Consider the following 19,720-nt stretch of genomic DNA (forward strand, 5'->3'; position numbering starts at 1 on the left):
AGCTAAAAAGTCAAAGGAAAATTATTTGTTATAAGTATCTGGGACTTAGCTACAGGAAAAAAAAATTAAATGTCCTTAATACAAAAACATCTTTGAAAAATTAAAGGTTTTTTGTTTCTTTGTTTTGAACTTATGGCCTTGAACTTGCTAGCCCTACCACTTGAGCTATGCCTACAGCCCTGTTTTTTACTGGTCTTTTTTGAGTCTTGCAAACTTTTTCTGCCTTGGCCGGCCTCAAACCTCCATTGTTTCATTCTCAGCCTCCCAAGTAGCCAGAATCCACCCTAAAGAATAAATATTAAGGGAGAACCTCAGTTGAGTATGTCATATAAATTCAGATGATGTACATCACTGTCTTAAAGAAAATGTTGCTCCAGGCAGCAAATGACAAAATGTGGTGAATAAAATCATGAACAAAGGTTTGATAGCTCAGATTTATTTTTCTTAGACGAGATGGGGCTACAGACTGACATGAATGATTTTGTTAAAGTGATTAAAGAGGCCAAGGAGACGGCAAAGCAGCTTTCTGGGTTGAAATGTCACTGTGTTAAAACTGGCCCAAGATCCTGCCACTTTCTCTGGCATTCTCTCCTCTCATCACTATGGCTCTGCCTTTTCTAATAAGCACTGCATGAGATTCAAAGCAAGAAGGACAACTTAGTTTTCCTTACTGTGCAGGGCCCGCAAGAAAACCAAGGCATAATGCCTATGGAACGGTGCTGTTAGGCCCACAGAATACGGGGGAGGGAAAAAGGAAGAAGGAAAGAAGGGAAAAGGGATTAGGCATATATGTAGAAGGATGCTCATCTTCCTTTTAACCCCATTCCATTCTGCTGGAAAAAAATGTTACAACTATGGAAAATATCTCAAATATAATAAAATTAGTAACCTAAGTAGTCATAGAATGTTTTCTCTACGTTCTTGAGACAGAAAATTAAAACGCATTCATAAATATTTACTGAGCACTCACTGGGGACCAGGATTAGTACTAAACAACAGTAAACAACATGGTTTTGTGAATGATAATGGTTCATTCACATTCATAAATGGCCAACTCATGTAGACAGTTACCAGTGCTCTGAGTCCTTTCCCCAACACACATGAGCATGAACAATTTTATGCTGAATCTATTTGTATAGCTATAACAGTGCCTTGTCATTTCTTTACTCTGATTAGGAATCCTGTAGCCAAGGGGCACGGAATGTGTATTATGTAGCAATGTTCACCATGGAAGAAATGACGTAGTCAGCAAATGAGTACATAGAGGTGAAATCCAGGTCGTTGTGGACAATGTGAACTAGGAAAACAAGGTTAGGAAGATTATTCTAGCAGTAAAAACAGAATGGCCACATAAATACCTGTCCAAGGAAGACAATGAATGGGTTACAACTGAAGGGCAATCAAAGAAAAAGCAAAGAAAACAAAACCCACACAAAATACAATTTAAAGGTAAACAATAAAATGGTAAGCTGGTGGGACTATAACCCATTTCAAAATCCAAAAATAAGTTAAGTCCAGCACTTTGCAACAGGGATGGTTCTCAACACTGAATGTAAATAACCTTCCAGAGACTTGTTTTTACTTTAGTTGCTAATAGAAAAAGGGACACTTGACAGAAGTAGAGTTTGGAGTAAAGACAAAATAAACCAAAGGTCATAGGAAACGAGAAGCTATGTTCACAGGAAAATGCAAATGGAAAGAGACTACAAGAGAGTGGCCGTTTTACTGAGAGTGGAGGAAAGGAGATACAGTAGAGAGAAAAGAAATAATGAAGTAGAGGAAACCCTGTACAACAACTAATGAGAGAGCCTCACAATGGAACAGAGCCCCCTACAGGCAATGGCATTGGACAATTTCCTTCAGTCAACTTTTGCTACTTGAGTCTTGTTCTGTCTGCACTTAACTCTGGGAAGATGTGAAAATAAAGATTAGGATCTATGCCTTTGTTCTACATTTTTCTGTGCTATTAAAGTAAAATACCCCAATCATCCTACAGACTTTGAGAATCCATAATCAGAATAATTAATTCATTAATTGATTAATTCATTAATGATCTTAAGTAAAATTACTTATTAATTTAGTTAAATTACAAATTAAGAGTACTTTTCTGTCATTACCTCTGAGACAACATTGTCTATACAAGATCATTAAGAACTATAAGAACATCATGCTAAACTTATCTTAAGGAAATTAAATTACGCAATAATTCTTAATATCTCAGCTCCAGTACTCTTCCATGTTTTTACCCTGTTGCATGCTGAAAGGCAACAAGAATTTCTATACAGTATGGTTTAGTCTTACCTCTAGTCACCTACCAAGCCAAGAATAACTCCACCTTTGGTGACAGCAATGGATACAATTTGAATTTTCCCTATATTCTTACCAATCAGTATATTTCCAACTTAAATAACTTAAAAAGAAAGCAATGTTCTTCTGTTTCTAACTAAACAATCTACAGATTCATAAAATATGAGAATAAACTTTCAGTCTAGAATCAAAACTTTCATCATCTTCAGTGATCAAAATCAATTTTAAAAAATCCTTTCTAAGAAATACTGTTCAGCAAAATGATAAATTTGAAATGGTACCTTAAAAACAATTCCATTGTTCTTATTAAATTCAACTAATGTTTTTCTGGAACACACACTAAAGTATTCATAACTAATGCCAAAAAATACCAAATTTACCTTGAAAATAACTTAAGATCAGTAGCAAAGATTGACACAAAATTATAAAAATAATTGCAAATTTCAAAACATACAGTTTGCAATCTTCATTCATTCAATATACATTCATTTAACAAATACCATATGTCATTCAAAATATGTCTACTTCTCGCTTTAAACAAATTGTGATTTTTTTTTAGAGAATCAAAAAAGCATGGGGCTGGGAAGGTGGCTCAGTGGTAGAGCGCTTGCCTTGCATGCATGAGGCCCTGGGTTCCATTCCTCAGCATCACATAAACAGAAAAAACTGGAAGTGGCACTGTGGCTCAAGTTTTACAGTGCTAGCCTTGAGCAAAAGCAGCTCAGGGAAAGCACCCATGCCCTGAGTTCAAGCCCCAGGACCAGCAAAAAAAAAAAAAGTATAAGCTAATTGGACTTCATCTCATGACCTGGAAGCAGCTCAGGTCCAGAGTCTAAACTGCATAAAGAAGAGAAGAGTGGGCCCTTAAAGCGCTGTCCCATGAGCCTGCACACCTTTAAAACAACCAACTAAGAAGTGTGAAAGGGAAGAAAAACAAGAGGAAGAAATAAGTAGGAGAAATTAAGGAGCAAGGGAGAAGAAAAGGGGGAAAAGGGAGGATGAAGAGGGAGAGGGAGGGGAGAAGAAGGAAGGGAAGGGATAGACTAGAAGGAAAATAAGAGGGATTTGAGGTGGAGAATAAAGAGAAGACAGGATTTGTTCTTTCCTTAGAATTAAACACTTCAAGGGAAGTTGAGGACAATCACAGGGACTATAAGAGAAAGTTTGACTAAACACAAGTTTTCTTTTAAAAACCAGGTCTGAGACATGGTAGTACATTGTCTATAATTCCAGCATTGAGGAGGCTGAGGAAGGAGAATAATGAATTCCAGGTTAGCCTGAGCTACAAAATGAGATACTCTCTTAAAAATACATAAAATAAAAATAAGACAAACAAAAATCCTAAAACTTAGATCAACAGCAGAAACAACCACTAAACCTTAGATGGCGGAGATAAAAATGTAGAAAATTTCTCAGACTCTTTCAAGGTTTCTCTCTAGTGAAGCCAGGAGGATACTGAATTAATCAACTTATTAGGTCTAGTTATGTTTTTAGAAAAACTTTGAATATGGTACTTTATTTGGCAAAGGGGAATTTTCAGAGCTAATTAAAGCAAAACCTTGAGATGGGAGAGTTAGTTGGATTAGCCAGGAGGGCCTTCTCTAACCACAAAGTCCTTAAAAGAGCATAGTTTTAATGCAACAGTGATTCTCACAAGACACTGTTAGAAATGAACTTTACAACTTGGGGAAAGGGGGAGATGAAGGGAGAGGAAGTAGGAGAAAAATGAGACAGGTAGTAACAATGTTTGACAAGAAATGTACTCATTAAGTTATGTATGTAACTGTAATCCCTCTGTACAACACCTTGACAATAAAATTAAATTAAAAAAAAAAAGAATATAGCCTTTCCCAGCTTGTCAGAAACTGTGACAAACAGAAATGGTTAGCAAGTAACTAGCTTTCAAGATGGAGGGAAAGGCTGGGACTTCAATGAATGTAAGTGACTTTAAGAAGCTGGAAAGAACTGCAAATGTCCTTCTGAGATCCTAGAAAAGAGCATGGTCCTGCTGACTCCTTGATTTTGAAGCTCTGTGAGAGTCCTGTCAGACTTCTCTTCCTGGGGAACTGCTAAAACAATGAGTCTGTGTTGTCTTAAGCCTCCAAGTTGTGCTGACATATGATGACAGCAATAGAAAACTGATAGAATGGCTGCAGAGGCTGAGGAGTTCTAGTTACCCTCTCTACCAGGATTGGACCTCTGATTTGTGTGAGCCAAGTCACCTTCCCTTCCTGCTTGATTCAAAACCTGCTTTTGTTCACATTCTGATGATTCTAGGTCCCTCTTCAGCCAGCTGTGTCTGCCTTGCTCCTTCTCCAGGCTGCCCTAAATTAATAATACCAGACTATGTATAACCTTGACTGCCACTTATGCCTACCAAGGATCCACAGCATCTTTTACATGCATTAAAAACACACTGGGGGATTCACAGAAATCTGTAGAGCCAGATTGTCAAATAGCAACAACTCTTGCAGTATTTGATTCTGAATATCAAATTGTATGTACTATCACAGTCTCAACATCCTGAGTACACGAGTGGAAGAAATAAAGGCAATCTCTCCCAAATCAGTCTAATTAAAAGACAGACTGAAAAAGAAAGAATAAAAACATCTGACCATCTAGAAGGCTAGAGATATGAGGCAGTGACAATACATAAAAATTGAGATCTTTTAGAATACAATAAGGAATTCCTGAGTTAGATTAGGTTACTTCAAAGGTCTCTTTTGTCTCAGACTCTGTGGTTACACTTAGATATAAAAATTTAAATAAAGGTAAATGTTATAATTTTTAAAATTTTTACTCTCTTGAAATTATTCAACTGTAAAAGAGGGCTGATAGGTGAACAAGAAAGTGCTGGGAAATGTTCCCTTCCTGTTCAGTGCAGTTAACAAAGTTGTGCTTGGTAGTAAAACTTTATCTATATTAAGCTATTTAAACAAATGCCCATTGTATTAAAAGATGATGTGTGTGCTATCCTGCAAAATACCTCCAAAGTTGTAATTCCTAGGAGCCCATTTCTGCCAAGGAAAGCTGCACTGCAGACAATTTACTGTCAAGCTGACTCAGTACTCCCAAATGAAACAGCACAATTTTAAGCACAGTTCATCCACACTTAAACACATGTACAAAGATATTCACAGAAAAATTAGAGGAAACCCTCTGCATGTCATCTCATTGCCATCTTGCATCGTTCCCACTCATTACTGGTTATCAAAACTACAAGAAATCATACATCCATGTCACTGACACATGACTATGACTATTAAGAAGATGCAACTTTCCAGGGGATGAAATAGAGAAAAGTAACCTATCTACTCTTGACATCAAAGGCTTCTAGCAACAAAAAAAAAAGAAATTCTGCTAATGATAGAGAAATAAAATCACTGAGTGAAAAACATTATTAAAAATTCATGAAGTGACCACACAATAAAATAAGCTACCAAATAACCTATCTTTAATGCTTGGTTAGTAAAAAAAAAATCATCATCATCATCATCATCATCATCATCATCATCATATCATTATGACCATCTAGATGCTTATTCTAATAAAAGTAACACAAAATTACTAGTATCAAAACATCAGTAAGACTTAGCAATCTTACCCAATGCATTGTCAGTTTAAAAAAAAAAATAAGTTTTATCCTTCCTCCTGCAAACATGCAATTCATCCAGGATTAGTAATATCAAGACACAAGGAAAAAGATAAAATATTTTGAATATTCTAGTGCTATTTTCCAACCCTAAAATTATTTCTAACTAAGTAGACAACCTTGAGTAGAGCACAGTTACACATAGTGAAGAATAAATATTCTACCACTTCTAAGACTTTATGGCTCACTAAGCTTTCTATATGGCTGATCATCCTACTTGGAGTAAAACTTAAGCATTGAAATAACTAAACAATGCACTAAAGAAACTTTTTATTATATAGACCCAACAAAGTCACTATTTCCCACCAACACAGTTACCATTTAAATCGAACCAAATGAAATTTATTCTAAAATAGCTTTATGTTCCCATTTAGGGATGAAAACAGAAAAAGAACACATTAAAAATAAAAGTAGGATATTTATACAGTCATAGTTCTGATGAGTGTTAGGGGTCATTAAGTAATACAAGGCTGATGACCTTACTCTAGGTCAACTGCTAGATCCTACCAGAGGAGAAACAATTCCTGATTTAAGATAAATGATGTATAAGGGCTCCTCTCTCTGGAACTATTCAATTCTACTTAGTTAGGGAAATTTGAGTAATTTGTAACTTGGCTTAGAATGTGTTAAACTCAAGCATTTAGGCTACCAGTTTTCATTCCAATGATGTAATAAAATTTCTAAATAGTACTGGAGCAGTCTGAGGGAGTTAATGTTATTTAACAGGCTTTTAGGTTACTTACTATATGCCCAGCATTGTTCTAAGTGCTTTATAAATATTACTAATCGACAACATTTTCGGTATACTTAGGAATTAAGTTCTTAAATAATTTAATAATGATACACATGACATTTACCAGTGAACAAAATGAAACAATCACTATTTGCTTACTGAAGTTAAAATTATTCATTTCTAACAATTAGGACCACCCCACAATGGCCAGTTAATTCTCTTTACTGAAATCCTTGGATCGCCTTCTGGACAAATCAAACTCTTGAGTAAGTTAGGAAGATGTGCAGCTTCTATATCCTACTTTCCTCTTGTTGCCCTTAACTCTTTGCAACTAACAAAGGCAAATATGGACTATCTGGACTTCCACTTGTCTATGTCCTTGGCTGGCCTGCAATTAGATACACATATTTCCTTCTCTTAATAGGGCCAATTCCTAACTCATTCTCCAAAGACCACACAGCACCCACCCAAGTGAACCTACCTAGTCTGCTGCTCTTCAACAGACTGCTGTCTGTAATCTCCTCCAGCAAATCATACCTTAGGGTAAAAAGTAATTGCTTATTCACTGATTCATCTTCCCACTTTCCTGAGAACAGTTTAAAGGTTAGAATTGTCTTTTATCTCTAAACCCTTAGGGCATTTCATAAAAATTGCTACAAAGCACGTGCCACAGTAAATAAATACCTTCAAATAAATGAATCAATGCCAGGCTACTAAGGAGGCTGAGATCTGAGGATCTTGGTTCAAAGCCAGCTGGGACAGGAATGTCCATAAACCATTGGAAAATAAACCATTGGAAAATAAACCATTGGAACACCGGAAGTAGTGCTGTGGCTCAAGTTGTAGAGCACTCACTTTGAGCTGAAGAGCTGAGAGACAGCACCCAGGCCCAGAGTTCAAGCCCCATGACCAAAAATAAATAAATAATCAACAAATGAATATATATATATATATATATATATATATAGACACATATATGCTTTGTGAGCTCACAAAATAACATCATCCTGATTTTATTTCTGAAATACAAAATGAGTTGATAAAAATATCTTAAAGATACCCCAGGTATTATCTATTTAATTACCACAAAAATACCAAAGATCATATAAAATCAACATATGTTTTCAGGTCCTGACAGCTGTCAGTAAATCAGAAATGCCAAAAGGACATGGAAATTTAGTTTCCTAACCATAGGAGATGTAGGTTTCTGGTCGATAGGTTTTTACAATTTGAACTGCCAGATTCAGTTCCACTTGTCAATGATTTACAGAGCATGGTGAACTGCAATGACTTCTCAGGTGATGCATACAGAGATACACTAACTGTTCCTTATTATGTGCCAGGCAGTGGGATAGTTATTACTTTCATGACAACATAGCTTTGGAAGACACAATTTATACGTGCTCGGTAAACAAAACAGCCCTAATTACACCAAGAGGACCAAGGATGAAGCATGTGGGTGTTGGGGGGCACAACTAAGTGAGCAGAGAATTTCAAAGTTGATTTTGATTTTACAGTTTTTCTTTGGAGTATATAGTCATCTCTCCCTACTCTCCCCCTTTTTTTTCCTTACAGAGTAAATCTTGAGTTGCAAAGTTTTCTCTATCAGCTTTCAAACAATGGTGATGCAGACTCTTCCTAAACAACATTACTTCCAGTTCTGACTTGAATTAATGATCTACTCATGATGTTTACCTAAATGATACCTATTTGTAGAACAGCCAGAGTTTTTCATCTCAATTGTGTACTGTGTAGGAATTACAAGTTGCTCAGATCCAAGACGGCTAGATACATAAACATATAGACATATGCTTAGATACACAAATAGATGACAACAAAACTTTTCTGAAAACATTGGTTATTCAATAGTATTAAATAATTCTTATCTTTTTAAATATCATAATATCAGATTTACATTTTTAAGGAATCTTTACCTTTCAGAGGTGTATTACTAACATTTATTATGATTGAAATTATATAATTTGCTTAAAAATAATACAGGAAGGAAAAAAATATGTATAGACAAAGCAAAACTGACCATGAGTTACTACTGAAGCTTAGAGTTCCCTGCATTATTTTGTCTACTTTTGTGAGTGTTTGAAATTTTTTTACAATCAAAGATTGCAAATTGGTCTGAGAATATTCCTTCATAGAAATAATTCTAATTAATTTGAAAATAAGATAAGAAAATTGTGTTTCTCCATGGGAACAAGTCAAATGCAAAAGGCAAATAGGTCATCACCCAACATTAACTCAAATGATAGAGTCCTTCATTCAAAACTCAGAGTATGAGGTTGGCTACGACAATAATCTAACTTTGAGGGCCATTACAGTAGCTTTTAATTTCTACCTTACATGCGCAATTTTCCAGGAAACCATGTATTTGGCTAAATTACAGTTTATTTTTCTATTTTTATAGATCTTCCTCATGTAAATCAGTGCAACTATCACATCATTCGGGTATATCTGGATTGTGAATATGTTTATGCATGCATATATGTTCAATGTTTCTTTACTTCAGCAAATTTTATAAAAATTTTTCAGCTACATGAACTTCATATCATTCTCAGGTAGGTGGACTGGCAGGCTAATGCCTATAAATATATGGCTCCAAAAATATTTACTAACCAATAAGTTCAAAATAACGTTCAAGCATATCTATGGATATATTTTATTGATCTAACTACATATACAATAATAAACTAGCTTTGGAAGACACCATTTATACATGCTTAATAAACAAAACAGCCCTGATTACACCAAGAGGTCCAAGGATGAAGTGGTGGGGGGGGGGGTTGTCACTCTTGTAGGTACAACTCTGGTGTCCACAGATCTAAGTGAGCAGAGAATTTTAAAGTTGATTTTGATTTTACAGGTCTGAGTTTCTTTGGAATATATAATCATCTCCCCCCCGCCCCCATCGCTCCCTCTTTTTTTTTTTTCTTTCCTTACAGAATGAATCTTGAGTTGCAAAGTTTTCTCTATTAGGATTCAAACAACAACGGTGATGCAGACTCTTGCTAAATAACAATCTCCTCCCCAATGTGTGGTTTTCTCTTGCTACTCAGGTGAGGCTCTTCCCTTCCCCTCCCTTTCTTTAAGGTTAGAATGAGGCTGGAGGCTTCCTCACCAACTCCTCACAAGAAGGACCTTGGACCTTGGGCCTGTGCTCTAGGGGTTTTTTGTCTCCCCCTCACCCCTCCCCACCTCTCTTTTCCTTCTATTTTTTTGCACAGGGAGCGTCTATGCTCTTCTCACCCACTACACCTCGTCTCCAGGGCAACGCAGCAAATGTGAGGTCGCTGACGGCCGGGCTGCGCCGAGGACCCCTCCCCGCCCTGGCCTCTCACCTGCCGGCCGCCGGGGTCGCCCCGCACCCGCGTGTTGAGCACGTCGTGCCGAGTTTCGTCTTCGCCGCCCGAGCGGTAGAGGAGGCGCAGTGGCACGACGCTCTGGCGCCCCAGGAAACGGTTTTCGTTCCCTCTCTCCAGCTCTGTCGGCGAGGCGTCTCCTTCCAAGCAGGAAAGTGTGTGTGTGTGCGGGGGGGGGGGGGGGGTGCAGAGACAGAAGAGAAAAGCAAAAATAAGGATCCTGAATCACACTCTCCTCCATCCTGCGTTCCCATCTCCCCCAACCCTCCACCCCATGAAAATCCCGCCGCCTCCTCCCTCCCGGACCCCATCTGGAAAGGACATGAAGACACACCAGCTGGAAAGCCCTGGACCAGCTCATCCGAGAGCATCCACCATCGGGGCCCACAAACAGGGCACCCTTTCCCCCGCGTGGGGCGCAGGCCTCTGACTCCAGGCTTCAGATGCACCCGCGAACCCCCACACCTGAATTTTGGCTGCTTCTCAGCATCCTCCCCCCCCCCAAATCTCCCCCGCGCACTTGGGAAATAGAGGTGTCCCTTTCCAATGCGCCCAGGGTCTCCACAGACACCCCGAAAAGAGTAGTCTCCAAGCCGCACTGGGTGGATGAACTTACCTGGCCGGCCGCAGCGCGCCAGGGGGCAGGTCCCCAGGGCGCAGAGCAGCAAGAAGGGCACGGGTGCCGCGGCCGCTGCCTGCATGATGCTGCTGTCACCCGCCGTGCCTGGGCGCTCAGCTTCTCATGCTCCTCCGCTGCGTCCAGCTCCCGAAGCTCCCAGCCCGCCCGCTCCCGTCGCCGCCCCCCACCCCCTCCCAGCCCAGGCCGGTGCTGCAGCGGGCCCCAGGAGCTGCAGCCTGCACCGCCGCGGCGCTGCCTCAGTGCTGCATTGTGCTCCGCGGGCGCTTCCGCTGGCAGGGGGGCGGGGAGCGAGCGAGCGCTGCAGCATTGGGCGGTTGGTAGCTAACTGGTTTCTAGCGCCTCCCACCTCATCCTCGGGCAGAGGCTCCGGCGGGCGAAGAGCGCACGGCAGGGAGCGAGCACCCGGTGCATTCGCCTCCCCCTCCACACACACACCCCTCCCCGCCCTCGCACCGGCAGGGGCGCACGCAGGAACGTCAGCTGGGAAATGTAGTTCTCCCTTCTGCTGATCTTCCTTCACCAAAGCGCAGATCAGCTACATCCTGCAGACCAGAGGGAAGGAAGGAGGGAGAGCCCAAGGGAGAGCCGATTGGTGCAGAGATTACTGACTGTACCTTAGAGACAAGGAATTCATCCACATTGTTTTGCAAAAAGGGGGGGGGGACACAAACAAAAACAACAACAAACTTTAATGGTATCACAAGTTAGTGATTACTTAAGTGATGAGGGAAAGAACCAGTACCCTGACAATATGGTAAATGAGTCACTAAGTATGGATGGAGAAACCGAATGAATTACCTAGTGACTGACATCTGTAATCCTTCACTGAAAGTCACCTGCTCTCTGAGGTAGTTGACTAAGAAGGCCAATTTTTTAAAAACAATACAATGTGGCAAATGTCATAATTAGTTACATTGAGGCGATCCTTTAACCCAGTCCCCAAAAGTCAGGGAAAATCTCTTCCTGGAAAAGGTCTAGCAGGCACTTTTGAATTATGATTTAGGCCAATTTTCCAGTACCTGTTTTTTCTCAACTATCTGCCTATCTCAAATCTGCATTTGAAAACCAGACATAAGAAACAGCTTATTTCACTAGCTGTTTACTCCAAATCCAGAAGGATAAAATACTTTTAACGTACTGTTTAACACTTTTCTATTTTTCAAAGTTTACATGTATAGGCATTTGTTCCATAAAAACAAATTTGATCAGAGGAGAAGAGAAAAATCTAGGATTAGGATTTCTAGAATATCTTTCAAACACTGTAGCCATTAGCTATATGGGTCCATTTAAACTGAGATAACATTTTGAATTTAGTTTTAGTTACACCCACATTCAAGGTGCTCAACCTGTAGTGTGTGGCTACTATATTGGACAGTACATATGTCTAGTTTCCATCCTTGCAGAAAGTTCTATTGGATTTAATTCTGGCTTCAGAGTTTTAAGAAGTTGCATGAAGGTCACAGGCTAGGGCTAGTCATATAGTAGACAGGGATCTGGATTTATTTCTTGCACCTGTTTTTGTGTAACCTTCACCTTGGTCCTGGTTCCTTTTGAACATACAGAAGAATTTTCCATCTGATGGTCTTTGGGGATATTTCTTCCTTTCTAAAGGATATAGGGGTTGGTTTGTTGTTTTGAATCCTTGACTCATAACATGAATTCAAGTTTCTTTTCTATTGTGAGCTGAAAATATATTTGTTCCAGCTGAAGTATGTAATCTAGAATTAATTACTACTTAGACATGGTTTCACAAATAGTGCAAGGGAGTCTTTTTTCCCCTTGTCCTAAATTCTTGGAAAAGAAGACATTATGTCTTATGTTGGTAACTACATCTCATGGAGCTGGTTGTCATTTCAAAAGCTTTCTTAAAATCTTCAAGTCAATGAGACACTTGAAAATCCTGTATGACATGTAATTGTAATTTGAAAAAAAAAAACATTTTAACAGCATAGATTAGACATAAATGTAGCTTAGCCCATAAATACAGCAAAAGAAAATTTGAATCCAATGGTCTAGAAAAGTCCTCCACCTTCCTCTGCCATTATGGTCACAAATTTTATTCTGTGAGACAATGACAAAAAAAAAAAAAGACCAAAGACTGAAAAAACAAAAACAAAAAACCCCACCATTTACAAATTGCCTGTTAAAAAACTAGTGTCTTAGTGGGGGGTGCTGTGGGTCACATGTGCAATCCTACATACCGGTAATCCTATATACTCAGAAGGCTGAGATCTGAGCATAAAGGTTTAAAGCCAGCCAGGGCAGAAAAATCTGTGCGACTTTTACCTCCAATTAACCACAAAAAGTGGAAATGGAGCTGTGTCTCAAGTGGTAGAGTGATAGCTTTGAGTACAAAAGCTCAGGGACAGTACCCAGGTCCAGAGTTCAAGCCCCAGGAACCTCTTCTACCCCACCCCCCATACACCAAAGACTAGTATCTAAAACAAACAAAAAACGCTTAAAACTCAACCATCAGAAAACCAATCAAGCTAAAAATGGGCAGAAGACAGCTGTATGTGGTGACAAAAGTCTATAATCCCAAAGCTTGGAAGACCGAGGCAGGAGGAAAGTTTGAGGCCAGGAAGGCTCATCTAATGTCAAAAAGAAAAAAAAGCAATTGGAAGGCACCTCATCAAAGAGATATACAGCTAGCAAATAAGCATATGAAAAGACATTCAGAAAAGACATTAGGGAATGCAACTTAAAACAATGATAAGGTGTCATCCCACAACTATTTGAATTGTTAAAATTCAATATACCTACATCAGATTCTGGTGTTCAATTATACAAAGCAAGAGGAATCAAAACTTAGAGCCAGTAGGAATGTAAAATAATATAGCTCCTTAGGAGGACACTTGGGCAGTTTTTTTTACAGAACTAAACATGATCCCTAGAAATTCTTTCCTCAAATGTGTCAGGAACATTTTCATGGAGAAATGTCAGATTTAACTCTTTCTCCTTTTCTAATGTAAGCATTTAATACTATATATTTTAGCAAAATCTCATAAATTTTAACTAGTTTTCATTTGTTTTTGTTGCAGATTTTTCATTTTTCTGAAAGCTATTTGTCTTGGACCTATGCACTATTTCCAGTTAAGAATATATATGTTTTATTTATAAATTGCTGGGAAGTTTCCAAGAGTCTCTTAATGGTTTCACTGTTGCCTGAGAATGTATTATGTATGATTGCTACTCTTTAGAAAATTAGAGCTTTTCATTGTTCAGAATAAGTGTTTTGATGAATGTGATGCTAGATTTTAAGGGTGCCTGATTAAGGGGATTTTCCACAAGATAGCATGAAGATAATTACTGATTTGGGAGGAATCTACTGATATGACATCCTGATGAGGAGACTAGGATCTGGTGTAAACTTTCTGATAGGATTTTAGAGGTATATAAGAATTGATGGCTCGTGCTAAGTAAAATGAGATTGCCATAATTTCCATGGTACATGGCAAGAGGAAAAAAGTAGACATATGTGTTAGGTTTTTAAAAAGAGGTAGCCGAGTAAGAACAGCACCAGCACACACGTGGTATTCAGGTAAGGGGTAGGTTTATTCAGTAGACCTGCTGGGACCAGGCAAGGTTGGCACTCCACGTGGCTAGGAAAGGCCTGGGACTGAGAGAGAGCTGGGAAAGAGGAAAGAGCTAGAAAAGAGCAGAGAGAGCAGAGAGAGAGCAGAGAGCTAGAAAAGAGCAGAGAATAAACATAGTTGTGCTGGTAGCTTTAGTGTGGTCTTTTTTGTAAACATTAGGGTAAATGCCCAAAAGTGGGATTGCTGGGTCATAGGGGAGTTCTATGTGAAGTCTTTTGAGGAACCTCCATACTGCTTTCCAAAGTGGTTGAACAAGTTTACATTCCCACCAACAATGAAGTAAGGTTCCTTTCTGTCCACATCCCCTCCAGCATCTGTTGTTGTTAGAGTTCTTGTTTTTTGCTGTTCTAACTGGAGTGAGGTGATATCTCAATGTTGTTTTGATTTGTATTTCTTTTATGGCTAGGGATGTTGAACATTTCTTCATGTGTCTATTGGCCATCCTTCTTTCTTCTTCAGAGAAGCTTCTCTTTAAGTCTTTCGCCCACTTATTTATTGGGCAGTTGTTTCTTTGAGGATTTGTTATTGGGGGGTTTAATTTTTTGAGTTCCAAGTATATTTTAGATATGAGACCCTTGTCCGTTGTATGGCTAGTAAAGATCTTCTCCCAATCCGTGGGCTTTCTATTGATCTTGCTAGCTATGTCATTTGCCCTGCAGAAGCTCTGCAACCTTATGCAATCCCATTTGTCCAACCTTTCTTTGATTTGTTGTGTTTCCGTGTCTCTATTCAGAAAATTGTTTATTGCAGCATTATTTACCATAGCTAAGATATGGAACCAACCCAGATGCCCCTCAGTAGATGAATGGATCAAGAAAATGTGGTATATATACACAATGGAATTCTATGCCTCCATCAGAAAGAATGACATTTCCCCATTTGTTAGGAAATGGAAAGGCTTGGAAAAAATTATATTAAGTGAAGTAAGCCAGGCCCAAAGAAACATAGGTCCCATGGTTTCCCTTATTTGCAATATCTAGTATAGGTATGAGTCAAGCAGAAAAGGTCAGATAATGTGATGTTAGGAAAACGAACCCTTAAATATGTATTTTAATGTTTTTGTTTCTTTCATGCATGTGTTTCTAACGCATTTATAAGATTATTTCTTTGTTGCTTTGTATGTCCCTCCCCCACAGTGTAACCCCCGCTTTCACTATATTTGATGTCAGTATAACATGTGGAGGAGATGGGGAAAAACCAGTTGTTTAAGGATTCAGGTGGACCTGTTGCAACAATGTGAAGTACAAAATGTCATGTCAAAACCAGCTTTACAATGTCGGTGTGTGTGGGGGGAAGGGGGGTATGATTGGGTGGGGGGGAGGGGGGAGGCTGGGAAGGGAGGTGAAGGGTAAACAAAGGAGGAGGCTGCAATGCTTGGTAAGAAATGTATGCATTATCCTGCCCATGTAATTGTAACCCCTCTGTACGGTATGTTCTCAAATAAAATAAAATAAAATTTAAAAAAAATAAAAAAAAATAAAAAAGAGCAGAGAGAGCAAAGATGAACAGAGAGAGCTAGAAAAAGAACAGCAAGAGAGAGAGAGAGTCTGAGCCTGGGCTAGCCCTTATCTAGGGTATGGGCGGAGAAAGGTGTGGCCACATCAAATTCAGATGTGACCTCAGCAGATTCAGATGTGACCTCTTCCAGGTGTCCCAGTTGCCTAGGTAACGCAGGTACTGGGTGGAGACTTTGCTGCGAGGAGGGTGGAGTCTGCTAGCCATCCAGGAGAGGACCTTACATTCCAGCCTTTTAATAATCATGAAATAGGGCAAGGATTCTCTCTGGCTACTTAAGTCTGTTTACTTTCAGGCTCTCTGCTCTCTCTCTGCCATTCATGTCCAACTTTCCCTATCTCTCCCTTTCTCTTTTTGGCTTGTGCTCTGAAGAGTGCGACGCAGGCTGGGTCCCAGGGACCCCCCCCCTCTAGGTTCCCTCTCAAAGGCTAGCCAATGTAGGCTTGATCTGTTTGTTCAGGGTTTCTTTGCATTCTTTCAGAAATTCGCCATCTTGGCCACGTGGTGGGTTAAGGGTTTGACCCCAGCTGATCCTTAACCTTCCACTAAGTTTACTACTCCATCCATCTATTCTAAGGTGTCTTGCTAACAAGTTGCTCTTTTCACAGGCCCTGGTAACTGAGGCCCAACCATCTGATGTGCTTTGTTAGCAAAGATGTCTGAACATTGTCAAAATTTTAGGTTTTGAGTTTTGCCTTTTTTGTTCTGTGTTGTGTATTCTACTACTGACTACATGGTTCTAAAATACTGGGCGTATCTATGCTAAAATTCTCATCACATCTAATGAGTTATGTCATTTCAGAATATTTGTTGGCAATTCTTGAGAAGAACCAGGTAAGCTCTACTTATTCTACTTGATCTCCTTGTGGCTTTAATTGGAAATAATAAAGGGCTTTTGTGGCAAAGATTGCAGTTCAAAGCCAGCCTGGGCTGAAAAATCCCTAAGACTCCATCTCCCAACTAACCAGCAAAGAGCCAGGCTGGAAGCATGGCTCAAGACTCTTATCTCTAACCAGCCAAACTCTGCAAGTGGTACTATAACTCAAAGTGGTTCAGTACTAGCCTTGAGCAGAAGTGCTCAGGGACAGTGCCCAGGCCTTGAGTTCAAACCTCCTTGAATACCAACTGGGACAAACCATCCCAGCAACAAGCACCTAGACTCAGCCAGTCTGGGGAACAAGGGAACATGGAGAGGAGTAAGAGGAGATGTCACATCAGCTACTTTGTGCCTGCCCTTTCAAAATTAACCAGAGCCGGGAGGTCAGTGGAAGAAGCGTGCCCATCCAATGTCTATACCTGTCTACCTATTAATAACAGGAATTTATAGTCTTGCCTTTGTCACCTAACTTCTCTACCTAGTGGCCAGATGTCAGAAGTAACTAGGGACATTTCTACTAACATTTTCAGCTCCAAGTCCTTCCTCTTCATTTGCTCTCTGGTATTTTTTTTCCAGCCCCTCAATGCTCATGAGACTTCTCCAGACTTCATCTAAGGACTCATGCAAGGGACAGCTGCTGCTCACTGCCTAATCTGGGAGGAGACCAAATTCCAGCCTTTTAACCCTATTGTCAATGCCCCTTGTCAGCAGGAAGTAGCCAGAGAGAATCCTCGCCCTATTTCATGATTATTAAAAGGCTGGAATGTGAATGTAAGGTCCTCTCCTGGATGGCTAGCAGACTCCACCCTCCTCGCAGCAAAGTCTCCACCCAGTACCTATGCAACTGGGGCACCTGGAAGAGGTCACATCTGTATCCGCTGAGGTCACATCTGAATTTGATGTGGCCACACCTTTCTCCACCCATACCCTAGATAAGACCTTAGCCCAGGCCCAGAGGCTCTCTCTCCCTGTTCTTTTCTAGCTCTTGCTGCTCTATTCTAGCTCTCTCTGCTACCTCTCTCACTGCTCTATTCTAGCTCTCTCTGCTCTTTTCTAGTTTTCTCTGCTCTTTTCTAGCTCTTTCCTCTCTTTCCCAGCTCTCTCTCATTCCCAGGCCTTTCCCAGCCACGTGGAGTGCCAACCTGGCCTGGTCCCAGCGGGTCTACTGAATAAACCTACCCCTTACCTGAATACCACGTGAGTGCTGCTGTTCTTACTCTGTTACCGCTTTTTAAAAACCTAACAATATGGGAATGAATATACCTATATTTAGACCAGAAATTACATCATGCTACTTTATTCCATAGGAAGTAGTTGATAATACACTGCTTACCAATACTAGAAAGAATGATTTAAAATGAAGGGCACCAACATTAAAATATACAGTGATGGCTTCCTGTACGCTAGGGCAAGTGATAGATATAACTAGAAATTGACTTGAAAATAGCAAAGGGATTGACAAAAATCCTTAAGCCAGTCTGTGCCATTCAACAGTCATAGATCAGGGTGGACATAATAATCCTGAGAGCAGTATTGAAGAGGCAACCAGAAATCTGATCTTCAAAAAGTTATGGAGTTGGTCAATATAACATGGCACCTGTAGAAGCAAAATGGATACAATAACTAACGAAACTCATTCACATAATATTTGCTATTAATACAAGTTGAAAGGAAAAAAAGTCACCTTGGGAAACTAAAGCAGTTGATCTAATAATAATGATCCTGCACCTTATTTCAAGTATATACCCTAATTATTCCCCAAACTTATCTCCATTTACTTGGAGAAAGATGAGCAGTCAAATATTTGTCAGTTAGGGTCTGAATTACCAATGATCCCTGGGATTCGAAGCAACTACTGATTGGTACATATAATAGTGGTTAGTTTACCTCCCCGTGTCTGTGATTTTATTCACTCTCAAATGTATTATTGGAAGAGAAATGCTTAGTTCTTTATACAGTCCCTCATATTGTACCCTGGGGTTTATAGGGAAAGAAACATCATAGAGAAAAAGATCAAGTGGTAGCCTTTGAACTTTCTCTACTCTTCAGCAAATTTAATAAACCAAAAGCACTCAAGTCAGAAATGGTAGTGATGAAAATTAGTGCCACCATTAAATATCTAAACCAGATGGTTCTCACCATTCATGCAAATAATAAATGCAGTAGTCCACTACAAATAGCATTAAGTAGATATCTCAACTGTAGTTGCAGTGCCATGTAATTGCTTTTGCAAATGAACATATGCAACAGATACATGGTATGCAGCCATTGATTGGACAGATACAGAATGTTCCATCCCTACCAGTGGGGGAAAAAAAAAAATCACAAATGGTTTTCATTCTCAGCATTTGATTTGACTTCAGTACTATTTAAACTTGCTTGCCTTTAGTTACTTTTGAGCCTTCTATATGCATTATTAATCCATTTTATAATTCTGGCTTGTGCTTGCTTAAGCAGCACATACACTAAAATTGGAACAATATGAACATCAGCATGCCCCTGACAAATCCATGAAGCATTCTATATTGTTTGAACTGAATGCATTGCCTTACATTCGTTCAGCTAGCTTGTTCATGGCTAATCCTCTACCACTTGAGCCAAGAGTATGAAACCGTGGAGGGAAATTACCTAATTTACCCAACAAGATTAATAAATTATTTCTCCAAGTTGAAAAAGGTCTCGAGTAAAAATAGAATATTTAAATAACATTGCATGTATTTCTTAAAATGTTTAAATTTATATGCATGCACACATGAATGTGTATACAAATGCAATGTGTGTGCATGTGCATGTCTATATGTATATACATGCATGTATGGTATATACACATACATGTATAGTATATACATGCATGTGTAAATATATATACACACATACATACGGGTAATAACAAATCCTTCACCCTTTTTCACTGCTGCTACTTGTAAAACAATTTCTAATGCCATACTACTTGCTGCTTAACTCCCAAGTTAGTCTTTTTTCTTTTTCTAATGTTCTTCAGCTTCCATGCTCCTGTTATCAGTTGCATT

General features: G+C 39.4%; 1 protein-coding gene across 1 annotated transcript in view; it reads right to left on the reverse strand.

Moving 5' to 3' along the window:
- The window catches only part of Adam22 (ADAM metallopeptidase domain 22), a 184,939-nt gene extending 174,120 nt beyond the window's left edge, over positions 1 to 10,819 (reverse strand). The window contains exons 1-2 of the mRNA XM_042684676.1: positions 10,680 to 10,819; positions 10,043 to 10,203 (exon numbers count right to left, since the gene is read on the reverse strand). Of these exons, the coding sequence (XP_042540610.1) occupies positions 10,043 to 10,203; positions 10,680 to 10,764 (246 nt within the window). The 5' untranslated portion in view covers positions 10,765 to 10,819. The remainder of the gene's footprint in view (positions 1 to 10,042; positions 10,204 to 10,679) is intronic.
- Positions 10,820 to 19,720: the final 8,901 nt, after the last annotated feature.

This window comes from Dipodomys spectabilis, unplaced genomic scaffold (genome assembly GCF_019054845.1).
Source record: "Dipodomys spectabilis isolate Male_0828 unplaced genomic scaffold, ASM1905484v1 ptg000089l, whole genome shotgun sequence".
Lineage (NCBI taxonomy): Eukaryota > Metazoa > Chordata > Mammalia > Rodentia > Heteromyidae > Dipodomys > Dipodomys spectabilis.